We start from the raw sequence: 21,854 nt of genomic DNA, 5'->3' as shown, positions 1-21,854 counted from the left end.
TTTCTTCCTAATTGAGGTCAGACAGTAATCATTATCGGGGTGGAGGTGAGCACTGAATGAAATGTAAAACCGTTTTGTGTTGGAAGAATTAAATCCAAAGTAAAATTTGATACCTGTGCTGGAACTTTTCCCTCAGGGGCAAAACACCACAATAGCGTTTATCCTCCACCCAAGTGTCCTGACTTTGTTACTCAGTACATCTAGAGTTCTAGCAGGTGTTCAAACACAGCCCACATGCCAAAACCATTTGTGAATGAGCCTTGGTATTCTCGTCAATAATGTCGAAGGTAATTAGTTCTATTTACCCTTCTATTTCATGACTGCTGGTTTGTCCTGCTTCATTTTCCTGTGTTGGGAGGCCTTCAAAGCCATGCTCCTATTGTTGTCATATTCCTGAATCTTCTATCTGAAAATTTACGTTGGATGATAGACTGTTAAAGATGGTCATGAACTGTGGATAAAATGTGACATAGAGATATACAGCACGGAAACAGACCCTCGTCCATACCAACCAGATATCCCAACTCAATCTAGTCCCATTTGCCAGCACTAGGCCCATATCTCTCTCAATCCTTCCGACTCATATACCCATCCAGATGCCTTTTAAATATTCCACCACTTCCTCTGGCAGCTCGTTCCATACAGGCACCACCCTCTGTGTGAAAAATTTGCCCCTTAGGTCTCTCTTATATTTTTTCCCCCTTCGCCCTAAACCTATGCCCTCTTGTTCTGGACTCCCCACCCCAGGTAAAAGCCATTGTCTATTTATCCTATCCATGCCCTTCATGATTTTATAAACCTCTGAGTTTACCCCTCAGCCTTTGACGCTCCGGGGAAAACAGCCCCAGCCTATTCAACCTCTCCCTATAGCTCAAATCCTCCAACACTGGCAACATACTTGTAAAGGAGAAAGTGAGGACTGCAGATGCTGGAGATCAGAGCTGAAAATGTGTTGCTGGAAAAGCGCAGCAGGTCAGGCAGCATCCAAGGAACAGGAGAATCGATGTTTCGGGCATAAGCCCTTCTTCAGGAATGAGGAAAGTGTGTCCACCAGGCTAAGATAAAAGGTAGGGAGGAGGGACTTGGGGGAGGGGCGTTGGAAATGCGATAGGTGGAAGGAGGTCGAGGTGAGGGTGACAGGCCGGAATGGGGTGGGGACGGAGCGGTCAGGAAGAAGATTGCAGGTTAGGAAGGCAGTGCTGAGTTCGAGGGATTTGACTGAATCAAGATGGGGGGAGTGGAAATGAGGAAACTGGAGAAATCTGAGTTCATCCCTTGTGGTTGGAGGATTCCTCGGCGGAAGATGAGGCGCTCTTCCTTCAACCGTCGTGTTGCTATGGTCTGGCGATGGAGGAGTCCAAGGACCTGCATGTCCTTGGTGGAGTGGGAGGGGGAGTTGAAGTGTTGAGCCACGGGGTGGTTGCGTTGGTTTGTCCGGGTTTCCCAGAGGTGTTCTCTGAAACGTTCCGCAAGTAGGCGGCCTGTCTCCCTAATATAGAGGAGGCCACATCGGGTGCAGCGGATGCAATAAATGATGTGTGTGGAGGTGCAGGTGAATTTGTGGCGGATATGGAAGTGTCCCTTGGGGCCTTGGAGGGAAGTAAGGGGGGAGGTGTGAACGCAAGTTTTGCATTTCTTGCGGTTGCAGGGGAAGGTGCCGGGAGTGGAGGTTGGGTTGGTGGGGTGTGTGGACCTGACGAGGGAGTCACGGAGGGAACGGTCTTTTCGGAACGCTGATAGTGGAGGGGAGGGACCCCTGGTGGTGGGGTCCGTTTGGAGGTGGCGAAAATCCTGTCACCACGCCGATCTCTGTCCCCGGCCCCACACCCAACCCCGCCCCCACACCCAGCTCCAGCCCTACACCAGGTCCTAGCTCCCAGCCCTGCCGTGTTTTCACTATCCCTCCAGAACTACCCCTCTCTGAGGATGAAAGATCAGTCCTCGGCAGAGGCCTCACCTTCATTCCCCTACGCTCTCGGATTAACGAGTTCAACACACGGCATGACGTCGAACAATTCTTCCGCCGCCTTCGCCTCCACGCCTACTTCTTCAACCAAGACTCTCACCCACCCTCTGACTACCCCTTCTCCCGCCTCAAACACACCCCATCCACCCGGACACCCCGTGCTGACCTCTTACCCGCCCTCGATCTCTTCATAGCCAACTGCCGCCGCGACATAAACTGCCTCAACTTCTCCACCCCTCCCACCCACTCCAACCTCTCACCCTCGGAACGTGCAGCCCTCCACTCCCTCCGTTCCAACCCCAACCTCACTATCAAACCGGCAGACAAGGGAGGCGTGGTAGTAGTTTGGCGCACCGACCTCTACACCACTGAGGCTAAACGCCAGCTCGCAGATACCTCCTCCAATGCCCTCTTGACCATGACCCCACCTCCCACCACCAAACCATCATCTCCCAGACCATCCAGAACCTCATCACTTCAGGGGATCTCCCATCCACCGCCTCCAACCCCATAGTCCCACAACCCCGCACCGCCCGTTTCTACCTCCTGCCCAAAATCCACAAACCTGACTGCCCCGGCCGACCTATTGACTCAGCCTGCTCCTGCCCCACCGAACTCATCTCTGCATACCTCGACACGGTCCTGTCCCCCTTAGTCCAAGAACTCCCCATCTACGTTCGGGACATAACCCACGTCCTCCACCTCCATGATTTTCGCTTCGCCGGTCTCCAACGCCTTATCTTCACCATGGACATCCAGTCCCTGTACACCTCCACCCCTCATCACGAAGGACTCAAAGCCCTCCGCTTCTTCCTTTCCCGCCGTACCAACCAGTACCCTTCCACTGACACCCTCCTTTGACTGACTGAACTGGTGCTCACCCTGAACAACTTCTCTTTCCAATCCTCCCATTTCCTCCAAACCAAAGGAGTAGCCATGGGCACCCGCATGGGCCCCAGCTATGCCTGCCTCTTCATAGGATATGTGGAACAGTCCATCTTCCGCAGCTACACTGGCACCACCCCCCACCTTTTCCTCCGCTACATCGATGACTGTATCGGCGCTGCCTCGTGCTCCCACGAGGAGGTTGAACAGTTCATCCACTTTACCAACACCTTCCACCCCGACCTCAAATTCACCTGGACTGTCTCAGACTCCTCCCTCCCCTTCCTAGACCTTTCCATTTCTATCTCAGGCAACCGAATCAACGCGGACATTTACTATAAACCGACCGACTCCCACAGCTAGACTACACCTCCTCCCACCCTGCCCCCTGTAAAAACGCCATCCCATATTCCCAATTCCTTCGTCTCCACTGCATCTGGTCCCAGGAGGACCAGTTCCAAAACCGTACAACTCAGATGGCCTCCTTCTTCAAAGACCGCAATTTCCCCCCAGACGTGGTCGACAATGCCCTCCACCGCATCTCCTCCACTTCCCGCTCCTCCGCCTTTGAGCCACGCCCCTCCAACCGCCTCCAGGACAGAACCCCACTGGTCCTCACCTACCACCCCACCAACCTCCATATACAACGTATCATCCGCCGTCATTTCCGCCACCTCCAAACGGACCCCACCACCAAGGATATATTTCCCTCCCCTCCCCTATCAGCGTTCCGTGACTCCCTCGTCAGGTCTACACCCCCCACCAACCCAACCTCCAATCCCGGCACCTTCCCCTGCAACCGCAAGAAATGTAAAACTTGCGCCCACACCTCCCCCCTTACTTCCCTCCAAGGCCCCAAGGGTTACTTCCATATCCGCCATAAATTCACCTGCACCTCCACACACATCATTTATTGCATCCGCTGCACCCGGTGTGGCCTCCTCTATATTGGGGAGACAGGCCGCCTACTTGCAGAAGTTTCAGAGAACACCTCTGGGACACCCGGACAAACCAACCCAACTACTCCGTGGCTCAACACTTCAACTCCCCCTCCCACTCCACCAAGAACATGCAGGTCCTTGGACTCCTCCATCGCCAGACCATAGCAACACGACGGTTGGAGGAAGAGCGCCTCATCTTCCGCCTAGGAACCCTCCAACCACAAGGGATGAACTCAGATTTCTCCAGTTTCCTCATTTCCCCTCCCCCCACCTTGTCTCAGTCAAATCCCTCGAACTCAGCACCGCCTTCCTAACCTGCAATCTTCTTCCTGACCTCTCCATCCCCACCCCACTCCGGCCTATCACCCTCACCTTGACCTCCTTCCACCTATCGCATTTCCAACGCCCCTCCTCCCTACCTTTTATCTTAGCCTGGTGGACACACTTTCCTCATTCCTGAAGAAGGGCTTATGCCCGAAATGTCGATTCTCCTGTTCCTTGGATGCTGCCTGACCTGCTGCGCTTTTCCAGCAACACATTTTCAGCATACTTGTAAATGTTTTCTGAACACTTTTTCAAGTTTCACAACATCCTTCCGATAGGATTCCAAAAATGGCCTAACCAACATCCTTTACAACCGCAACATGACCTCCCAACTCCTATACTCAGTGCTCTGACCAATAAAAGAAAGCGTACCAAACGCCTTCTTCACTATCCTATCTACCTGCGACTCTACTTTCAAGGAGCTATGAACCTGCACTTGAGGTCTCTTTGTTCAGCAACACTCCCTAGGACCTTACCATTAAGTGTATAAGGTTTGCTTTCCCAAAATGCTGCACCTCGCACATGTATGGTACTACAGAAAATTATGTCAACACCATTCCCTGGCGATAAATCCCCACCTGATATTCAATTTCATTGACGTCAGATTAATTTAAACATGTAATCTAGGACCAAGATTTTTGACAAGATTATCTGTTGCCTTAAGTGGCATGGAAAGTCCTATGGAACTATTTGAAGAAGAAAAATAAGGTTTTACTTACAATCCCTACAGTGTGGAAACAGGCCACTTGGCCTAACAGGTCCACACTGACTCTCCAACGAGTAACCCACCCAGACCCATTCCCCTCTACTCTACTTTTACCCCTGACTAATGCATCTAGTCTACACATCCCTGAACACTATGGGCAATTTAGCATGGCCAATTCACCTAACCTGCACATCTTTGGATTGTGGGAGGAAACTGAATGACCCGGAAGAAACCCACACAGACACTGGGAGAATGTGCAAACGCCACACAGACAGTTGCCCGAGGTTGGAATTGAATGTGAGTCGCTGGTGCTGTGAGGCAGCAATGCTAACCTCTGAGCCACCATGCCACCCTTTCACAGTGTCCTACTCAATATTTATCCCCAACATCTCTCAGAAAAACAAGATGATTTCATTGTTGCTTGTGAGGCCATTCTGTGTGCTAATTAGCTGCTACATTTCCTCACTGTGCTTAAGTGACTGTACTTAAAAACAGAAGGTTGTGAAATGCTTTGGTAGGTCCTGAAGTTCAGAAGGATGACACGTAAATGAGTAATTTCTTTTTGAGTGGCTCATGTCTGTAATGTAACATCGACTATTAATAATATAAATGTGGCATTATCCAATTGCACCCCACATAAAATAAAGCTGGGAAATGCAGCAATAGAACAATCTTGGATTTGAATAATACGTTCCATATACCTTTATCAAATTTGAAAATATATTTTTTAAATTGCTACTCTTCATTATATTGTTGACTTGGGTATTTTTGGGATCATCTAGGCGGAGGTGGGTACTGCAGATGCTGGAGATTAGAGTAGTACTAGATGAGCACAGCAGGTCAGGCAGCATCCAAGGAGCATGAAAATCAACGTTTCGGGCAAAAGCCCTTCATCAGGAATTTCAGATGCTGTCTGGCCTGCTGTGCTTTTCTAGCCCCCTGTGCTTTTCTAGCTCCTTGACTCTATTTTTGGGACCATATTCGCTTTTGCTAATGTAGCTTTCTTCAGGCATGTTTGTTGGCACACAATAATGATATTCACATGTTAAATAAATCTGACAATCATTCACTCAGGGAATATTAGTCACTAGCTGGTGCCTGAGTTTTGAGAATAGCTCCGCAGAGGCAACACACATTCAGTGAATTTGTTCGAAGGTAATCAGAAGTTGGGCTTTTTTTAGTGTTGTAACACCCAACTAACATGAGTTGTGCTATTTTGTTTTCTTTTGAAGGTTACCAATATCCCAGATCTGGCAAATGAAACTGTAACAAGTTCACAAAGTGTCATCTCGGAAACTGTGTCCACATCATTTGTAAGTTGCTGAATGTTAGATAAGCAATTTCCAAGATGACTAGATTATTGTTTCTCTCTTTTACAATCTGATATCCTGTGTGTTTTACTTGTTTTTCAGGTGGACAGTGGCAGTGGAGCTACAAATGTAACAAGCTCTCAGTCTGTGACTTCTGAAACCATATCCACATCAACCACTACTCATATCACCAAGGTAACACTGTTGATGACAGACAATTTACATTGAGACTGTGCCCAAGGCTATGCAAACAAAGCTATTAACTAAAGTCCAAGAACATTTGTTAATGATAGCACTTTACTTTTGGCAAGAAATGGTGAACTGGAAGTTATGACCTTGAGTATTCATTTTAACTCTTGTTTTTATCAGCTGAAAAGATTCACATTCCTTTTTTTGAGATTATACTCTGAAAGTCTTGTTTCTGCTTCCACAACCAAATATTTGATTTGTTAAAAGTCCAGCAGAGGTAAAGTATAGTGGTAGTGTTCACTCCCTGTGATAGAATACTTTGAGAATTGGACCATTGATGCTTGTCAACTCAGAAAACTCATAATATCACATGAATGGTCTTTAAAGAAAGCTGACAAATAAAGCAAGGCCCCGAACCATTGTTTATGACCAGGGCCCCGTTTCAGCAACAAAATTAAATTTAATTTCTTTTAATATACTCTGTTCCCAAGACTATTAGTGTGTTTCAGGAATAATATTTTGCAATCAAATCTATTTCCTGAACTTATGCCCTGAAAAAGCAGTTAATTGTGCTGAGTGTGAATGAATTAAACTTGTTGTAACCCAAGCTGGATGTACAAGCAATATTTTGTTTTGTGGTACACTAAAAACTAAAGTAGACTTTTGCAGTGGATTTATAAGATATAATTGCCGATTAAGGATTTTTGCTGTACCACTTTGTCACACTGAGTCTTATCAACCCTTTGAGTATCATGGGGACAAAATAAATTATCTTCTAAGTATTCTCTTCTCCAGAGTAAAGAATCTCAGGCTCTCTAATCTCTTCTCAAAATGCAGTTTTCTTAAATAGGTCACATTGCTTTTAATCATGGACATCTTTTTTCAGGATAGCAACTTGAGTTGTCCACAATATTGTATCAGTGTGTTGTACAGACTCACCTTCAATTTAGTTTCCATTTCTCTCACTGTGGCTCCCAAGATCTGCTGAGCTGCCTGTCTGTTGCCTGTTGATATCCCACGAGTAAGCCACCATCGGAATACAACTCCAAAAATGTATCTTTTGTCTTAATCCATTTATTTTCCAGTCCAACATTTTTTGTTCTATCATTCTAGCCTCATAACGGTACTTATAAATGATTGCCATAATACCTCAGTATTCGATATCCCTCTTCCTTATTTTTACCACAGTAACTAAGTTGTGGATAAACAGATCCTGTGCAAGCAGTCATTAAGTGGTCAGTTTATCTGTTTCTAATTTTGTTTGGTTATGAGAAAAATTGGCCTGGACAGCAGACGAACTGCCCTGGTTGTTCTGAAATATGGCATACTCATCCTGAATAGACCTCTGACCACCTGGAGTCCAGTGACCAACGCTCATTACATGGGCTTCTAGAGGCAGCAGCTTAATTGTTTGTCTTCAGAAACATCACATTTGATGTAACTCATAGCCACCTAATCCAGAGTCAAGCCATTGTCTGTTTTGGAGACCATGCAGGAACGTACAGCTCCTTATATCAAACTGATCCCTGCTACATCCCTACTGAAGGTAATTAAAGTGTGGATGTTCCTGTGGTGGAACCGTCCTTGAAGAGACAACAGAAGGCAAAATCACTTGGGGAATTTACGCGTAATGGTATGTGGACATTTACACTTGCTCAAAGGCAATGGTTAATCGTAGACTCAGCATCTAGACATTTCAAACCTAACAAAGAAGGGTGTGGAAAAAAAACACTTAATTCTGTCTACTTTTTGGGTGTTCTGCAAATACGGATTTATCCTTCATCCGCCCATATCCAACTTCTGCATTGTTGAATTTCCAGGTCAGACTTCATCTTAGAATGCAGTTCACCAGTTGGTTACCTGCAGCTTCCACAGCTAGTTGAGCATTTCCACATTGGGACTCAATCATCAAAAAGAACTTCATGACAGAGAATGGATACATGTAACAGCCATTAGCAATCAATGTGTAAGACTGACTAAAGTCAAAAATCACACAGCGACGGGTTATAGTCCAGAAGGAGTGAGGTCTCCGAAGACCTGCAGTTTCAAATACTTTTGTTGAGCTGTCGTGTGACTTTTGACTTTGTCTACCCCAGTCCAACACCAACACCTCCACATTAAGACTGAATAAATTAGTTTCTGGCGAATCATCTATACTTCAATCTGCCCTTTTCTCTTGCGCAAAAATATAAAATCGCAAACATAGCTCCATCCACCCAGTGGTGGTTATGTTACATAAGCAAATTGATCATGAAAGTGTGCTGAGCACTGATGGGTAATCAGTTTAGGAGCATTGGTTCAGGATTAAATGTGACCCAAGATGATTTTCTATTCTTAAAATTTTGGATTGACATTTTGTTTGCACTGCCTGAGCCACTGGAACAGAGAGTGCCTCATTTTAGCACCTCTTTCAAGAAATGACACCTCCGACAATGCAGCACCTCTGCAGCACAGCACTGAAATGTCAGTCTGAATTATTTGCCTGTTTCAGATGGAGAGGTGGTGGGATAACTCCTGCCCTTTTTCCTTTCGTTTCAGTTGACATTTTGAGAAGGAGTCCCTTAAAATTTTGAGAGTTGTGACTTTGAAGAACAGAGACAAAACGAGCAGTCTGTTTAAGTCGAAAGGAAGGAAAGATCCGTATTTGCAGAACACCCAAAATGTAGGCAATTAAATGGGGTTTTTTTCACAACCTTCTTTGTTAGGTTTGAAATGTCCAGACGCTGAGTCTACGATTAACCATTGCCTTTGAGCAATTGTAAACATCCACATACTATTGTGTAAATTCCCCAAGTGATTTTGCGTTCTGATGTCTCTTCAAGGATGGTTCCACCACAAGAACATCCATGCTTTACTTACCTTCTCAAGATGAATTAATCTTTGTATAGAAACCACAAGACATCATGTAAACTCCAGATTCCATCTTATGTCAAAGTAAATGTGTCGATTGTATCCATATATTCACTGATAAATGGCACACATATGGCATGTTAAAGACCTGGTTCAAACAACAAGAATGCTGAAGAACCTCAGGTCAGAGGTGCTGAAGCAGAGTCCGACTAGATTTGTAACAATAACTCTCCACGGACACTGCTAGTCTCCTGAATTTCTCCAGTGATCTGTGTTTGTTTCAGAATTCAAGCATCCACAGCCTTTCCCCTTTATTTGAACCCACAAATGTTTGTATCAGAAACAAGAGAGTTCCCACAGAGCCAAACTGATAGAAATCTATGGTCAACAATAAAATAGTAACCAAACTGTTACACAAACATTAAACTTCAGCCACGACCAAAGAGAAACAGTGTCATTACTGTGGGAATAATGTGAGGTCAGAATTAATGTATCTTTCGTGTTCATTTTCTAAACGTGGTATGATTTTACTTCAATCAGCTGAGAGTCTGACACGCTTGGAAACTAGGTGCCATGTTTGAGAGTCTGAACACTGTTGATCAGAAAAATGTGCAGCTACTTCATACTTGCCTCATGTTGAGCATGTGCAGTCTCCATTTAGGATAGTCTGCACTGCTAAGGTTTAGGCTTGCAAAGCAATTTTTTTCTTCTGAACTTACAAGTGATGCTAACAAATGGGATTTATTGTGTATCCAGTCAGTGAAAGGAGGATTTTCAGAAACCAGGATTGAGAAAAGAATCATCATCACAGGTGATGCTGACGTTGACCAAGACCAGGTACGAAACCATTTTGCGTCATTTTAGGTACATTGTAACATTTCTTTTACAAAAGCATGGGTCGGTGTGGACTCAATGGGCCGAATGGCCGCCTTCCACACTGTAGGGATTCTGTGATGTGCGAAACATGTTTTTTTTTTAAAAGAGGGTGATAGGAACATGTTGCCGATAGAGTGGTGGAAACAGATACGATAGTAATGTTTAAGACGCATTTAGGCAGACACATGAACAGGCGGGAAATAGATGAATAAGGACCATGTGCAGGCAGATGGGATTAGTTTGGTCTGGCATTATGGTCAGTGCATTCATGATGGCTGAAGGCCCTTCTCCTGTGCTGAACTGTTCTATGTTATATATCCCAAAAGACCAGTAGAACCTGTGAATGTCACACATACTGGTCCAACTTGTGTTCCTCAAAATGGAATTCCAGCAAATCTACTACATTCATTTCTAAGCATTACCATTTGTTCCCTCTGAGTTTACTGCAGTAGACAAGAGGTCAATCATTTAACAGAGATTGAGACATTTCTTCCCTCAGTGCGTTGTGAATCTTTAGATTTTCACTGCTCCAAGAGACTCTAAATATTCCACCATTGAAAATATCCAATACAGAGATCTACAAGATTTTTCATCTCATGAGGAAGAGGTTCTGGGGATTAGGTTGGAACATGGAAGCGATGAGCCATAATTGTATTGAAGGACAGGGGAGCCTTAAGGGACTGAATGGTTAGCTTCTATTTTCTTTTTGAAAAGTCATGTTCTTATTGTACACCTTTGTGTACTGAGTTTATGCTCAATAGCTTCCAAATATGAGGTTGCATCCTGTGTGATTAAATCAAACAATTAAATGGTCATCATGGTGGTCAGCGCAATTCTTACTCCAGTATTGTGGGCAAATGATGCAAATGTAAAAATTTTGAGTCACACATGAAACATTTGAAATTGTTGGGGTTCATGATTAACATCAATTTCACAGAATCGCAGAAGTGATCTGGTGCAGAAGGTAGCCTTTAATTCTCTGTGCCTGCACCAGCTCACTACGTTAACATCATTATCTAATTTTCCAGCTCTACAGACATTTTTAACTCCTGATTGGTGAAGTGGGTTCAAGGATCCCGAACTTGACAGTTTGAGGCCTGTGAAATGTTAACTGTCTGGCCCCTTTTACATAAATTCCCTCCCTTCCTGCCTGAAACCAGTAGGTGAATGGAGTAGGTTGGAGATAGTGGAGACTGCAGATACTCGAGAGTAGAGAGTGGAGCTAGAAAAAGCACAGCAGGTCAGACAGCATCTGAGGAGCAGGCGAGTCGACATATCAGGCAGGAGCATGAAGCTACTTACACAGACTGCTTCCCAGGGAAATGTCCTCCGGTAACACTCATAGTTGGTGTCCTGAACCACCTTACTAGTTGAAATTCCATCCCTGCATGTCATAGTTGGGCAGTTGGCATGCAAATGAGATGGATTGATTAGGACATCAGATCCTCTCTGTACTGTTGGAACAGGATTTGCTGCTTACCTCACTCCCTGCTTACCTGATTTTTGTTTCAGGATAAATTCAAGGATAATGTGAATTTTTAAGACTAACTTTAAGTAAGATTGTGCGATCATCTGTTTGACGATGACCCTTTTGTACCAGATAGCACTAGGAAATCATTAAATATCATGGTGTTGCTATAATTCCCTTTTCATCAGCCAGGAAGGCACATTTTCAATGCAATCTACAAACCAAATCTATGTTCCCCTCATAACTGTACTGTCTACTCTAGGCTCTGGCTCTTGCAATTAAGGAAGTGAAACAGCAACACCCCGACATGCTCGTAACAAAAGCTGTGGTTTATAAAGAATCGGAGCCCGAAACAGAGCAAAATGCAAAGGAATCAAAGGTACAGTGCAGTATATGATTGTTTATTGTTCTCAATGGAGGTCACCATTTTTCTCTTTATTTCTTGCAAATCATTTCGCCTTAGAAATGTAGAACGTTTATGGCATAGAAGGTGGTTTTTGACCCATCATTTCTTTCCCAACTAATAAAAATCTATCCAGCAGAACCCTATTCCAACTCTTGGCCCATAGTCGTGGCACTTTGAAAGCACATTGAAATATGTTTTAAATGCAGCAAGTGTCTCTCTACCTATCACCATTTCCAACCATCTACTCCAAATCCCCAGCCACCCTCTGAGTGAAACAATGTCTCCTGAACTTGCTCTGAACCTTCTCACTCCTCCTAAATGTACACCTCACTATTAACCAACCCCCCGCGCCCCAGTCTTCTCTGTTCGAAAGGAAAAAATCCCAAGTCAATCAAATCTTTCCTTGTGACTAAAATTCTCTGGCAATGTTCCTTGTAAGTCTCTGTATCCTTTTCCATGTGATCACATCCTTCATATAATGCAGTGACCAGAACTTAACTTGATCTGTGACATTAATAGTATTTTTTACAATTCTAGCATAACATCTGAGCTGTTGTGTGCTAGGCATTGGCTAACAAAATATGCCCCTGTGCCTTACTTAGCCACCTTATCCACCAATTCTTGAAGTTGTAAGATAGGTTGACATCTGCTCCAAAGTTACTTTGTTTCCCTACACTTCTGACAATATAACCATTTATCACTTTTTTTTTCTTGCCTTGGATATCCTTTCCAAATATGTTACTCTGGATTAAATTCTGTTTGCCATTTTCCTGCCTAGAATCATCTTTTAGTTCGCATTGTGAGGAGATAATAATCAAGTGGTATTATTACTTGACTATTAATCCAGAAACCCAGTTAACATTCTGAAGACCTGGGTTTGAATCCCACCATTGCAAATGATGGAATTTGAATTCAATGAAAATCTAGTTCACTAAAATATTTTGGGGAAGGAACCTGTTGTCCTTACCTGGCCTGGCCTATATGTAACTGCAGACCAACAGCAATGTGGTTGACTCTTAACTCATAAATGCTGGCCTAGCCAGTGACATCCATATCTCAAGAATGAATTGGAAAAAAAATCCAGTTTTGAAAACTAAGCACATTTAGTATTGGTTGAGAATTTCTTTTTCTATATGCATTAACTTACTTTTAACTGAGCCAACAAAGCAGCGTGGACTTAATGGGCCGAATGGCCTGCTTCCACACTGTAGGGATTCCATGAATCAGAAGCAATAGTATGCATATTGCATTCCAGTACAGCCCCTCAACATTCACTGACCTCACTACCATGTAGAAGGACAAGGGTAGCAGATGCGGGTGAATACCACCAGTTGCAAATTCCTCTTCAAGCTACTCACCATCCTGACTTGGAAATATATCGCCTTCACTGTCACTGGGTCAAAATGCTGGAATTCTTCTCTCCCCATTACCCAACGCTGAACAGCAGTGATTCGAGAAGCAGCTCACCATCACATTGTCAAAGGGAACTAAGGATGGTCAACAACTGCTGGCACAGCCACTAAAACCCACATCCCAAAATAAATTAAAAGAACTATTATATAAGGTGAAATATGTATTCCTATGCTGTATAACTCATTAGTGAACAATATCATTATTATTATGTGTCATTTTATTCAGTTCCTTTTCAAAATGATTCTCTGGAGTGAGCTCAGCAAAGAGCAATAAGAATGGGTGTATTACTAGAGGCTATACATTTGGAAATTACATGAATATATTTGAACATCTTTTCCTGAGAGAAAGAACATTTGAACTGCTGTAATTCAGGTGCTTAAAGTATTTTAAAAATATAAATAAATGCAATGCAAATTATTCTTTAAGATTACAGTCGTAACTGGAAATGTTTGAGAAGGAAATTAAGTGAAATAAGACAAGTAAATAAAATAAATTTTTCCCTCCAGTCCGTTCCTCTTGTTCGAATTTGCTTAATGTGAATCAATTAATTGTGCAAAAAAAGCCCTTCTGCTACATGACTGCTTTATTTGAAGTACTACATAACTCAAATTTTTCAGCAAATAAAAATGCCCTGTAAATACATGAATGTAGTATCTGGTTGATCTCTGGTTATGGGGAAAAGGCAGGAAAGTGGAGTTGAGGATCTTTATATCGGTCGTGATCTCACTGAATTACAAATCAGACTTGATGGGCTGAATGGCCTACCTTTACTCCTACATGTTGTTGTCACATGGTCTAATACCCTCTGCAGAATGAAATTCCTCGAGACTGGTGAAATTGTTGGACATGGATCTTGAGGGAGTGATCATGGGACAAGGGTTAACATGAAATTCTGTCCAAATGGAGGTCAGTTCAGATGGAAGCTCACCTTATGCTTGAGCTGCCTTGACATCACAAGTGGCTTTGGAGTCAATGCCACTGTTTTCGGCTCTGGATGGCTATGACTGCAAACTGGATATTACCAGGCACATACAGCTGGTGGCATCATCCAACATGTCTGAGTCTTAAAATCCCAGTAGTCCCAGCACCTGGCAGAGGAAATGTGTTGCCAGAGAACACCATCTAGGAGGCTGTGAAGGTGGACCGAGAACTGAGTGCCCTCTCTAAGTAGCAGCCTCCATAGCAACATGCCTTTTGTCCCAGAAGAAGTCAATGAGCATTTTCTGCTCCAGTGTGATGAACGACAGAGAAGGGAGCAAAGTGACCAACTAGTATGACAACATGGCAGTGATCAATTGGTTTATGATCAAAAAACGATCCTGTCAGACAACACTCCAAGCAGTCCTGACTGGTGTCCCAGTTGGTTGGTGACTTTGACCTCCAGCTGTTGGTAGTTCACTGACCAGGATTCCTCCTTAGGACTAAGATAAACTCATGAGTAGAAGAAATGGGTAGTGCTCTAATTAAAGAGCTTGATGTCCCTTCAATGGAGAGTTCATCCCTTCTGACTGATCAGGAGCCTAGCACCTTTTCGCAATTTATTTTTGCAGAGGACTCCATGCACTATATCTCTTGGTATTATCAGCTGGGCTGATGATCATGACGAGCACATCAACAACGTAAGCCAAAGTGACTGGCTATACGTTCGGCCCTTGCAGAGTCAATGCTGACAACCTCCTCTGCGAGAAGCAAGAAATGGCTGCACTCAGAATACAACTGGGTTGATAAGGGCAGTCCTAACACACACCCATCTCAAAATGAAGTGATGCAGATAAAGACCTATTAATCTTAATTCGGTGGAAACCCCCTTTTTCCCTATATTAAGTAGTGACAACATCTTTTCTAAAAAAAAAGAGGCAAATAATGTGATTGAATACATCAGCTTTCCATTGAATACTTCTGATCCGTTAACCACTTATTTACTTTTACCTAAAAGATAAATATTTGCCACGTTTTTTGCTCACTTTAAAAGTATTGACTCACTCAATATCGTTAGCGGATAAAAAAAATGCAGGCTATAGTACTGAGCACCAGTGACTGTATAGTTCCATCCATGCACAGTTATCTTCACTTGGTTATCATATTAATGGGATGCATTCGTTGGCTTAACTGGAAAGTGCTTTTACTGAAGAGGGTGAATATCAACTAATTTGAATCAATGTCCTGTGACCCTGGTGAAAAAAATTGAATGCCTCTGCAACTGTAGACCAATCCAGACTATCACCTTTAAAGTGTGGCCAAGGAAGAAGGCACAGGGGATGGACATGTGGTGAAAATTGAAGATAGTTGAATACTGGAGTTAACTTTTTCAAATAAATTTTTCTCTTTCTCTCTCTCTCTCTCCTTCAGGAGTAATAATGTACAAGTGAAAGTCCTCAAAACACCGTGAATAACAGAATGGAATCACACGGATGCTTTTATTGGCACAGACGTTCTCTGCCTTGTTAGTTTACAGAAGAACCGGGAAAGAATATCAATATCAATGTAAAAATATACTCCTGCTGTGCAAAAAACAAATTTCAGTTCCAACTACACCAAGAAAATAAAACATTTTCCAGTAGAGAAAACGCATGTTTTGAGGGGAGAAAGAAAATCAAAGGAAAACTAGAACCTCTAACCATCATTCCAAAGTATATGAGCTTTTCCAGCAATCAGAATCCCACTTGGGAATACCATTCATGGAGATGGAAGAGAAATCTTGCAACTAATGTTTAATAATACATGCTTTGCAATGGATGTCAACTTAATTTCCTCCTTTTTTTTGATCTGCTAAAGACGGTCAGCAATTATACAAATTATTCGATGTAAATGAATGGCACATATTGGTTCCCGATTTGAATTTGCATTAATTTATACTGAAAAATGCTTACTGGTTATGTAAAGATTGGATGTATTTCTCCTCTGAACTTTGTAATATTCAAATGGTAACCTGGTATTGGTTTTTAACTAATACTTGGTTTGGCAGAAGTTTGTGTTTTTGTAAATTAAAAAAGACGTAATTATTTGAAAGTGAATAATTTTAGGCAAATGAGGTTTCACAGATGTCTTAATCAAAAGTTGGTGGATAGAGGTTTGTTAGCACACACCTAGCTGTTACAAGTGATATCTATAGGAAGATACTCAAACTAGTGGTTCAGTAAAAATACTTAGCAATGGTTCACAAAGGACAGAATTTTTCATTCTGATCAACTTCCTCACTATTCCGAGGCACCACAGGCATGTGGTATCTATTCTCATAGCTTGTTCTAAATCCTTCAAGAACTGTTAGAAGAATTTACCTTTGTTAATAGTAAAGCCAGCAAAGGAATATTATACATTGCTGATTGTACACATGAGCTGCTTTACCTATCTAGCATGACAAAGGACATCAGAACTCAAGATTAGTACTGAAGCACTTGTGAGTTCTGCCTATTTAATTACGTGCTGTCACATAAGATATTAAATGCCATGTGCATGCTTAGATGATGCAACGGACAGCTGAGAGAAGCAGAAGATTTGCACAGTTGGCATTTAATCAGATGTAGTTTGTTTGTTTACCATTGCTAAATATATTTTTGATAGGATTGTTTTAGTGACTTACCCAATATTTTAAACTGAACATGAGTGATGAAGTATTTGAGAATATTTGCAATTGTATCAACAGCAGACATGAGTCTATGTGTGCATGAGTGCATTAAAACACCATAATACAGATATGAAATGCTCCATAATTGCTTTTCTCCCCCTACAGCTCAATGGTATGTGTTCATTGTATCCTTTTACCTTCATAGTGAAATAAATGTGCCAGATGCATCTCCTGTGCCCATTCCTTTGTTATATATTTGATAGGCTATAGAACACAGAGATTTGTCGTAGTGGACACCAAAGCTGTGAATCAACTGTAGGAGGATTGTTGCACTATGGGAATTAGTGGGTTAGAATACCTGTGCCAGTCTTAAAATCCAGAGCATTGAAACACAACTGTGAGATGCTTATATACAGTGCTAAGGGATGACTTTTCAGAGTTTTCATGGCCAGTACTGAAATTTGCCTGATTGGCCACACACATATTGAGCATTGGTGCTGTTCAAGGTTTTCATTTAGTATCACCGCAATTTTTGGTATGGTGAAGTTTCCCACTGGCAGAACTTCAGAATATGCTCCTTTGTCTGAAATTCCTCTCTCTGCAAATCTATGTTAGCACATTTTAAATGAATTACTGTCACTTTTAAAGTAATGGAAAGAGGGATTTCAAGCACATTTTGAATTTATTCACTAGGATCCTTCTGTGTAATTTCATTTTTTTTCATCTCTACAGTCTGATTTGGGGTGATTCGAAATTAATTTCTAAAAACTGAGGAGTCCCTTTGAAGAAAAGAAGCAGATCAATTTTGTAGGCTGTCAACTATATTGAAGGGTTAACAAAAACAAAAATATGGTGTACAATTTTAGTGACTCAATGTCTTGCCAATTTACAAAGGTAGCTATGATCAACAAAAATCAAGTTTTCAGCAACAATGGTACAAATTCAATTTCATATCTCTGAGTACCTTGTGCATACCTGAACATGATCGATGTATGATATTAGGAAAGCTTTAGCACTATGTAAAGTCTTAATGTGTTTTGATGTAGACACTGTCCAATGGCTTAGCAGTCATGTAGGTTGGGCCGAAGGGGTGCCAAAGCAACTTGACCTCAATAGTACAATGTCCAGAAAACTACCTAATGTAAAGTGGTAGCTGGCTGACAAGAGAAACTGAAATACTGGGCAGCTGTAGACCCTTAGATGGGAACTGAAGGACTACTCTCTAGCACAATTAAGTGAATGGGTAGGGTTTCACTACAAGGCATAGAGGCTTGGGGTGAGACCTGAGGTGGGAAAGAGTCCTGGAGTAGGGGAGGTCTAAATACACCTCCGTGGACATGGAGGATCAATTCCATAGTGTGTTCTTTGAGTTATTGCAGGCCTCAGCTCCTCTCCTGTCCTCTCGAGGTTGGCCCACCAGCAAGTCCCTAACAGTTTCCCTGTGCAAGCCTGTGTTTAAAACAGCAGTTGAGACATGACTATTAGATTAAAGCCCAGTGTGCGTATTTGCCCTGGCAGGTGCCCTTCATATCCGTTCAGAAGAGGAAGTTAAAATGGGAAACTGAAAAGAGAACACACCTTGAGCAGTTAAGTCTCAGATTATTTTAAATACACAGATTCCAATGAGTAGGCAATGTTAAAAATGCACCAATTCTCAACTTTCTAGAAAGTGCATGAAGTAATTTTAAAATCCATTTTAGGTTTGGGATGCCAAGAGTGAAACCGTAGAGCAGCTGTTAATTTTTGTTTTTCTATTTATGGAGCACTGACTTAAACATTTTGAGATAAGTGAAGAATGTAAGAAAACAACTTTCGCACAAGGTATGAGAAATGAAGAAAACATTAAATAATTATGGAAGTGAAACCATAGAAAAAACTATATTCCATGAGCAATGCAAACCTATCATGGATCATAGTTCATTAAAATTTAGGTTTTGGACAAGATCATTGGAAAATGAACCAAAGCTTTTCTTGTTTCCTTTGCTGTTTCATGCTTTTTCTGAGTCTCTGGATTATTGAATATTTACTTCATATTTTTCCATGATTTTTTTCCATTTTTGTAGTGTTTTAAATCCTTTCTTTCCATTAACCGTTTGTAAGTTTTGATATTCTCAATTTTTTTTTCTATCTGTATTCCAAACCATTAGCTTTGTTTGTTGATGAATTATTTTATCAGTATTGTATTTTGGAAAAGTGGGATTTACTTTTGTAAATGCTGTATCTAAACCAAAAGGCAGATGGAAGTGTCAATGACTTTTATGTTACCATTATCTTAATAAAATTCAGTAACTGTTGGATAATTATTTTTTTAAAAATCCAAACGTCATTTTCAATGCTACATAGGAGTGCTTTGCAGAAAGGCTGTTGACTTTTACATCAAAACTGCAGTTAGTTTAGATTGGTGATTTAGCTCAAATTGTGATTTAAAAGGATGAAAAGATGGAGTTAATAAGTGAGTGTAGCAGTTTTCCATGTGAGGGTAGTAATTTATGGTTTAATGTTCATTCAGAACTTTTGTTTTATTTTCATAAAATGATGCAAAACAAGGAATGAGGTCATTTGATCCATCATTTCTGTGTTGGCTCTGAAAGTTGTAACTGAACTTTCTAAGCCGAGTTTTAAACATAAATAAAACATAAGCTGTATGTGCAACTCAACCTCTTCAACAATTGTTCCTTTCTTTCTGATATTGCGCCACACAAGCCCAAATGTTTCTACAATTCATGCAAGCGAAGGCTTTGCTATATAGAGTATACGTGGTTTCAAATAGTGCCCCATTTATTGACAAATCAGCCTATTTAAACAAATTAGCATCATGGAATTCAATGTATATCTATTGCACCTTGTCTTTTTTCAAAGCCCGCTTCCCCAGTGCAATATTTTTGACATACAGTAGTACATGCAATAATGCACAACAAAATCCACAAACGTAAAGGAATGAATAAGCAGTTTTTTGTTTTTGCTGTTGACAGTGAAGTGATGTGCAGGACAAAAGGAGAACTTTTTTTTCCATCTAAATAGTCAGATGGTGTCATGGTTTGAATTCATCTGAAAGACAGCACTTCCACTAGAACGTCCAATCAATACTTGACTGGAACTTGGCCCAGATTTATTCATTCTGCTCAAAACCTTCTAATTCTTGTTGGGAGTGAAATTCAACTTTGGTAGGCACACAAAATGAGTCAGTAGGATGGGTCAGTTGCTTACTCTGCAAATTTCATCCACGAAAGTCGAACTTCTCCTTGTACTCCTCCTTCCCAACAATGTAAACACTACTTCATATGGATATCGTCTTCCAATGATTTTCTACAATCCAGCACTTTAACATTATTGTGACAAAACTTTAAAGAAATTTGACTTAGTAATTTGTCAGGATAATAAATAGTTTCTGAAATACTGTCAGCAGGAAAATTGCGGGTAGCTCACGGATCCATAACATCCAGGGACAAAAACAAATAGCCATGATTCTCACTAATCTGCGCATCAACATTTCACCTTCAGGAGATCAACGAGATGCTACCAGACAGAATGCACTTATCACAATACCTGCAAAATATGTCAGCAGTTAACTATAAAATTCCGTTCATAGATTTGGATGATAAGATCATTTGCAAACACAGTTGAACACATACCTGACAAGAAGCTTTAAATGTGTTTACTTGATGCTGGAGGTCTTTGTTTCTGGGTACTTTTAATTCTACTGATGTTGAATACTGTATATACTTCTGACAGTTGATTCCAACTGAATTTTGAACTGACATTTACAAATCTTGAAATATATTCCCTCAGAATGCTTTGTTTCTGTGGACAGATTGCCATGTTTGGGTTTAATTCCTGTTGCACTATTTTGAACTTTCTGGTTATGAAAATATCCAAGAGACTCGAGCCCAATTCTTTTGGCCCTTACCTGAAAGAGAATGGAGTGTTCTGTGTTGAATTTGATGTGGTATTAATGGTGTCATGGTGCATAAAAAGTATAAAGGTCTCATCGAACATTTGTAGCTCTCATTTCAATTTCCTCCTCTCCTGAAGAAGCTGAGTGTTCCACAGGCTTTATTTCTGATATTCAGTTTCTGTTTAATTTTAGTCCATGGCTAATTTAATCTTGTTCCAGGAACCAGTCTGAAATGGACAACCCACCTTCAGTATATAATCAAGACCAATAGAAAAATTGGGTCTCCAACTTCTATTGCATTAAACCATAAAATTTCAAGAACTGATGGGAATTTTCTCTGAATCCAATGCTGAAACCCTGGCCCAAAGCAACTCATTAATCTGTGATTTGATGGCAAAGGAAATGGTAGCATGCACCTCATGTTTTCAGTTCTTGGCACTCCACAGGCTGCTTGAATTGCCTGTTCCTTGCATTCAGTGTGGTGTATAAGCAGTTAATTGGGATTAGTAAGCAGGAGAGTGAAAGCATTTTTTTTTTTTAAAAAGAGGGCAACACAGTGGCTCAGTGGTTAGCACCGCTACCTCATAGTGCCAGAGACCTGGTTCGATTCCAGCCTCGGATGACTGTCTGTGTGGAGTCTGTAAGTTCTCCCTGTGTCTGCTTGGGTTTCCTCTGGCTGCTCCAGTTTCCTCCCACAATCCAAAAGATGTGCAGGTTAAGTGAATTGGCCATGCTAAATTGCTCATAGTATTCAGGGATGTGTAGGTTATGTGCATTAGTCAGGGGTACATTTTAGAGTAATAAGGGAATGGGTTTGGGTGGAATACTGTTTGGAGGGTCGGTGTGAACTTGTTGGGCTGAAGGGCTTATATCCACATTCTAGTTGGAATACCTATTGGAATTTGTCAGTATAATTTGTGAGTGTGTGACATGAATGTTACTTGTCAGTTACAGGCCTAAACACGTGATGCCTCATGATGTTGTCTGTATATTTGCACATTGCTTCAGAACCAGCTAGTTGCAACTACAATCTCTATAATGTGGGCAAGCATCTGTTCAG

The 21,854-nt window shown here is 41.8% G+C and overlaps 1 protein-coding gene across 7 annotated transcripts in view; it reads left to right on the top strand.

Moving 5' to 3' along the window:
* Positions 1 to 19,193, top strand: part of LOC122560188 (uncharacterized) — a 345,202-nt gene extending 326,009 nt beyond the window's left edge. For all 7 annotated transcript variants that reach the window (XM_087994826.1, XM_043710580.2, XM_087994829.1 and 4 more), the window contains 5 exons: positions 6,055 to 6,135; positions 6,235 to 6,327; positions 9,928 to 10,008; positions 11,778 to 11,894; positions 15,684 to 19,193. In XM_087994826.1, coding sequence (XP_087850952.1) covers positions 6,055 to 6,135; positions 6,235 to 6,327; positions 9,928 to 10,008; positions 11,778 to 11,894; positions 15,684 to 15,689 — 378 coding nt within the window. In that variant the 3' untranslated portion in view covers positions 15,690 to 19,193. The remainder of the gene's footprint in view (positions 1 to 6,054; positions 6,136 to 6,234; positions 6,328 to 9,927; positions 10,009 to 11,777; positions 11,895 to 15,683) is intronic.
* Positions 19,194 to 21,854: the final 2,661 nt, after the last annotated feature.

This window comes from Chiloscyllium plagiosum, unplaced genomic scaffold, assembly GCF_037043375.1.
Source record: "Chiloscyllium plagiosum isolate Xiang-an unplaced genomic scaffold, Cpla_swu_hap1 HiC_scaffold_15, whole genome shotgun sequence".
Taxonomy (NCBI): domain Eukaryota; kingdom Metazoa; phylum Chordata; class Chondrichthyes; order Orectolobiformes; family Hemiscylliidae; genus Chiloscyllium; species Chiloscyllium plagiosum.
The sequence above is the reverse complement of the archived record's forward strand: the minus strand, read 5'-3'. Positions and strand labels throughout refer to the sequence as shown.